At 44.8% G+C, this 5,431-nt stretch overlaps 1 protein-coding gene across 1 annotated transcript; it reads left to right on the top strand.

Moving 5' to 3' along the window:
• Positions 1-582: 582 nt before the first annotated feature.
• On the top strand, positions 583-2,319 carry LOC132673324 (cornifin-A). Its single transcript, XM_060625921.1, has 2 exons — positions 583-662; positions 1,727-2,319. The coding sequence occupies exon 2, from the start codon at positions 1,746-1,748 to the stop codon at positions 2,013-2,015; it is 270 nt and encodes an 89-aa protein (XP_060481904.1). The 5' UTR covers positions 583-662; positions 1,727-1,745; the 3' UTR covers positions 2,016-2,319.
• The last annotated feature ends 3,112 nt before the right edge of the window (positions 2,320-5,431 follow it).

The following is a 5,431-nucleotide window of genomic DNA, read 5'->3' as shown; positions in this document are numbered from 1 at the left end:
CAGGTTCACCCAGATTAGCAACCAGTCAGGAAGGGGTGGGGTTGGGGGTAATAATTAAGTAATCTGAATGTGGGTGATTCAATGGGGTTAGGAAAAGATGGGAAAACGTCCTGGACCCCAGACAAGAAGTCTGTCCTAAGTCAGTCGATGACCTCTAGCATCTACCTTTACAAGACAATTGGTGCCCACCTCAGCTCCTCCACACCCCTCTCCCGCTTTTTAATGTGCCCAAATGTATTCTGTCCCACAGAATAGAAGAGAGAGCAAGAAGGTAGCAAGGCCACAAAAAGGACCCAGATCTTCCTCCAGGGTTAACTCATGAAACCCTCTAGGAAGTCTGTGGCTTCCCCCTCCCCCCACACAAACCCTATGCCTGGGTCTAAGGGAGAGGGTGGCACTGGGAATCAGGCACCAGTGACATCATTGTCACATAGCCAGTGCCAAAAAAATATCAAGTGGGTGGTTTTCATCACAAAAGCTGAGCCAATTGGTAATTGAGGGGAGTAGGGTGAATCATGTTTGACAGGTAAGGAATGAAAACACAGGGGGCCTGGGGTGATTCTGTTTCCTTGAGGCAGGGCACATTATCCTATAAAAGGCCGGCTGGCCAATGACTTCACATCAGACCAGAGCAACCAGACAACCTGTTCGCTGCGTACCAGGTGAGTCTCTGTTTGGGACCAATTTGAAATTCATGTTTATTTTTTTATTATTGGAAACTGGACAAAGGCAAATATGTTTAAGAGAGCTGATGGGGGTATTAATTAGAGAGAGTACTGGGGTATCTGTATTTTAGAGTAAGGCATAGTTTGGGTGTGAAGGGAATTTAGGGGCAGGTAAGTCTGCTACTTCAATGGATAACTATGGGACTGGGGGCCAGGGAAGGGACAGGTCTGTGTAAGTACCCGTAGTAAGTTAACACCAGGATGTGACTAGGACTCAGACCCAGGTACTCTCAGCAACACCACTATTTTCTCTGTTTATGACTCATAAAAATGTTAATTCATGAGATGGACCTCTACTGTGTGTTTGCTATATTTCAGGCACCATGCCTGTTACACTTTGTGTAAATCAGACTGTTATGCAACTTACTCAGCAAGCTCGCAGCCTAGCAAGGAAGATAGTGCATGCATGTACAAAGATGAAATGCAAAGCAGATAGTGATTGGTAGGGGAACAGAGGGACAGGGAAGGGCTTTGGCAGTTTGGGAGAGCCTATTCAAGATCTCCTGGTGATGGCACATGAGGGCTACAATGGAGGTGATTTGGACGAACAGAGATGGGAAGAACATTTCAGAGCAGACTATATAAGCAAAGGCAAAGCGAGGTCACAGGAGCTAAGACCCACAGAGGCATTCTGTAAGTCACAGGTGTGCTACATGTTTGTAGGGGTGGGTAGACTGCAGTTGTTTCTACAATGTCACTTTCAAAAAGACTTCAGTGTGGTACTTGTCAATGAGGGATTCGACATGTCTGGGGAAGAAATGTTGCTGGGGAATGAACCCACTGAAATGGAGCAGAACAAATTGTCTTTTAGTTCCTTCTCTTGAAATGGCCCAGAAATTATCAAAGCATACTTTACTTTCAAGTGTTCAGGGAGACAGCCAGGGGAAATGAAGTCTGTTTGATTTAAAGGAGACTGAAAAGAAACCTATTTGACATTGAACATGGTTTCTAACCTAGTTAATCCCTGTTTAATTAATCTGACCTGTCTGTTCTGTCTGTAGGGTCAGCCTCCTGTGAAGCATGAGTTCTCATCAGCAGAAGCAGCCTTGCACCCCTCCCCCTCAGCCTCAGCAGCAGCAGGTGAAACAGCCCTGCCAGCCACCACCCCAGGAATCATGTGTCCCCAAAACCAATGAGCCATGCCACCCCAAAGCTCCAGAGCCCTGCCACCCCAAGGCTCCAGAGCCTTGCCATCCCAAAGCACCAGAATCCTGCCACCCCAAGGTTCCTGAGCCATGTCCCTCAACAGTCACCCCAGCACCAGCTCAGCAGAAGACCAAGCAGAAGTAATGGGGTCTACAGCCAAGCAAGCCCTTGGGGAGCTGACCACCGGATGCTGAATCCCCTCTCACATTCTGCTTCTATGCCTTCCTTACAATTAGCATGCTGCCACTCTGAGTCATAACCCTTCCTCTTTGCACCCTCTACAAAGATTTCCCTCACACTGCTCTGGAGGGCTCCGAGCCTCTAAATGACGCTGAGAGTCTCACTGGCTGAGCTACTTTTCTAACTTCTCAGGGCTCATCTAAAGAGAGGTTTGGGGGATCAAGTGGATCTTTCCTGCCCTGCCCCCATTAAATCACTTTTAACTCCACAGTTGGCTGTGGGTGTCATTTGCTGACTCCACTTTCTTAATTGTTTTTTCAACATAAAGCAGCAAAGGGTCTGGCGCAGGCAATGAGTGTGTGTGTGTGTGTGTGTGTGTGTGCGCACGTGTGTGTGTGTGTGTCAGGTCGATCGTGGGCTGGCAATGGGTCAAGACCACCCAGAGTCTGTTACTTTGGACACCTTTACCTAGAGCAGGGCTTCTTCTGCACCTGAGTGAATCCCACCTGAGTATAGATGGTGCCTGTTTCAAGCTGTCTGTGACTTAGTCCTGGTTCCCAAGTTGCCCTTTTTCTGTTTGGTTTATTCCTTTATTGTTCTTCTTCTTTGAAAGAAGTAGTGCTTGTATGGATTTCATCATGATTCTTTATACATCCTCCCTTGTTTGATGCCCCAAGACATGGAGCCAAGCCCTGAAACACTCCTCCAGACCCACACACAGATGAATTCCTGCACACACTGACTCCCCCTCAAATCACACATACACACACACACACACACACACACACACACACACACGCTGACTTGATCACTGAGACCTCTATGCTGTAGCAGGATGGAGAGTAGAATCCACAGTGCCTGCCTAGGAAAAGCCTAAGGGGGTGATATCCACCCCTTTCCCATGTAAATATACACTCATGCAAATACTCACTGATACCAGAGCACACATGCACCTTCCTCTGCTCACAGGCACATGCTCTCTCTTCCCCTGCCCTCCCCACTCCATATACACATCTATTCTCTCTGAAGAGAATAAAAGCAAATGCACCGAAGAAGAAAATGGAAGTTTAGGCAGGCTTCAGAAGGAAGACTGGTTAATGAAGATAAGACAAAACCTCAGCCTGGAATTGAGGGAGAGCAGGTCACCATGGGCAAATATTAGGGTGAAAAGATACCTGAAAGCCACCAGCGAGCCTATTCAGCTTCCAGATAAACAAACTGATGTCCTTCCCCAGAAAGGGGAAGATAATTCATCAAGACCACCCAGAAGTCATGTTTTTGAATCATACCTAGAGCCCAGCTCTTCAGATTCCGACCCTTTGCTCTCTTCCTGAAGCCATGTCTTCTTGACTTTGCTGGTAACAAGCAAAACATCTAGGGACTGAGAGACCAGCAGAATTTCTAGATGGGCTGCAGTGGTCACTGGGGAATGAACCCCATTTGTAAAGTAACATCAAGCAGGTATGAAGCAGACAACAGATGTCAGATGACAGGTGTGTTGCTTATCACCTGCCTCACACCTGCATGATTCAAAAGCGCTCCAGATATGTTTGAAAAGAACTCCAGAGAAATTTGGAGACTGTAAGGCAAAAATTATCCAGCAAAGCTTTGCAAGTTGGCAAGTAATCATCAGACTGGGAGGAGAGAATGATGTCACCTGAGTCTGCAAGGTTTGTGCATGTTCAGGGGATTTAAAATTGCTGCTTGTTGGCATGATAATGTCCTTGACTCTCCACCAAGCTGCTTCTCCTCCTGTCTTTTTTCTACTGTGTGCTCAACACTCCCACCCCAGACATGCCACATTTCTGCAGAACCAGGTGTCCACCAAGTAGTAGGAGCTTATATGATGTCTGCTGGGATGTTGAGTAATCTGTACCCTCTTCAGAAGATGCTGTTGATTTGAGGGTAATTCTGAACCTCTCTCTGTAAATGTTCAGAGCCTCTGTCATTCAAACTGCCAGGGGGAAAAGGGCCTCCAGTCTGTCCCATCCTGTTAGGACTTTCACAGGGCTTATGTGTTACCCCAGCGGCTCCACTGCTCACTCCGCTTCTCAATGACAGGGGCTGTCTGACCCTAAAAATGGCCCTTCCTCATAATTGCCACTCTTTTAAAATTTTATTCTTAACCTGTAGTAGAGAATTGGGTGAGTTGGAATTCTTGATACTCACGAATTTTTTTTCAAGAAAAAACATGACAGAAATCAGGGTATGATATCTTGCAAAAATATGTGTATGGTTTTCTAAAAACCTTTAGTTTCATGGTACATAACAATGCTAATTTATTCTGAATACAATTTAGAATTTGAACCCTGGAATTATTTGATGAATTCAACCAATATTTGCTATTTCGGAAAAAAGTTTTTTTTCTTTGACTTATGACATAAGAATGGAAGATCTTTATAATATAGAACAAATTTCTAAAAAGGAAAAAAATGCTAAATAGGAAGGCAGCTACTCATTATAATCATAGATTTAGGTGATTAAAGAATACCCTCACAGAATAGACGTGGAATTTCCCAGCTCATTATATGAGCATTGGTTTCTCTCACCTTCGCTAATACCTTCACTTGCTTCCTTTGAACTTCCCTGAGTTCAAAGAAAAGCAGATACTGTGCAGACTTATCCCAACCATGTGTCCTTGCCATGCCCCCTCTACTACATAGAGACAGGGACCCCAAAATACCCAGTACCTTACCTACACCCACAGAGTTCATCTTGCCATAGTTGGCATTTATTTTTTCAGTGTCTACTTACCCAGCGCTCAACACCTCCCCAGTGTCCACCCACACAGTGCCCACCTTAGCATTAGCCATGTCCACAATGTCAGCCAACGTGTTTTTCTGTGAATCTGCCTCCATCCATCTAGCTACAGTGTCCCCCCAGCCCCCCCAAAAACAGAAAAGCATGAAGGCTTGCAGGACTAAAACTCAACAAACATAAATGGTTCTTTTTTGGGGAGGATTTCCATCACATTTCTTGCAAACCCTCTTCTTTTTCGTGAGATGGCATGGTCAATAGGTTTCACTCATAATCTCTTTGGAGTGATGAGAAATGACTTTTTTTCTTGAATTTATCATGTACCGTTCCAGGAATTAGCTGAGAAAGCATCATTCTTAGCCCTGCCATACCTGCAGATTCCAGTGCCATCCTATACAACTTTCTGTAGACACGGAAACATTCTCTATCTGTGTGGTCCAGTACAGTGGCCACCAGCCACATATGATTATTGAGAACACGAAATGTAGTTGGCATGACTGAAGAACTAAACTTTTAATCAGATTTAAGTTTAATTAAATTTATGTGTTAAGTCTTCAAATATTTATTAATTCATTAAAAACAGCAAATGTAAATCCACAGCATGTTCATATAAAAACAACTAT

This window comes from Panthera onca, chromosome C1, assembly GCF_046562875.1.
Source record: "Panthera onca isolate mPanOnc1 chromosome C1, mPanOnc1 haplotype 2, whole genome shotgun sequence".
NCBI lineage: Eukaryota > Metazoa > Chordata > Mammalia > Carnivora > Felidae > Panthera > Panthera onca.
Note: the sequence above shows the minus strand (reverse complement) of the source record. Positions and strands in the feature narration are given on the sequence as shown.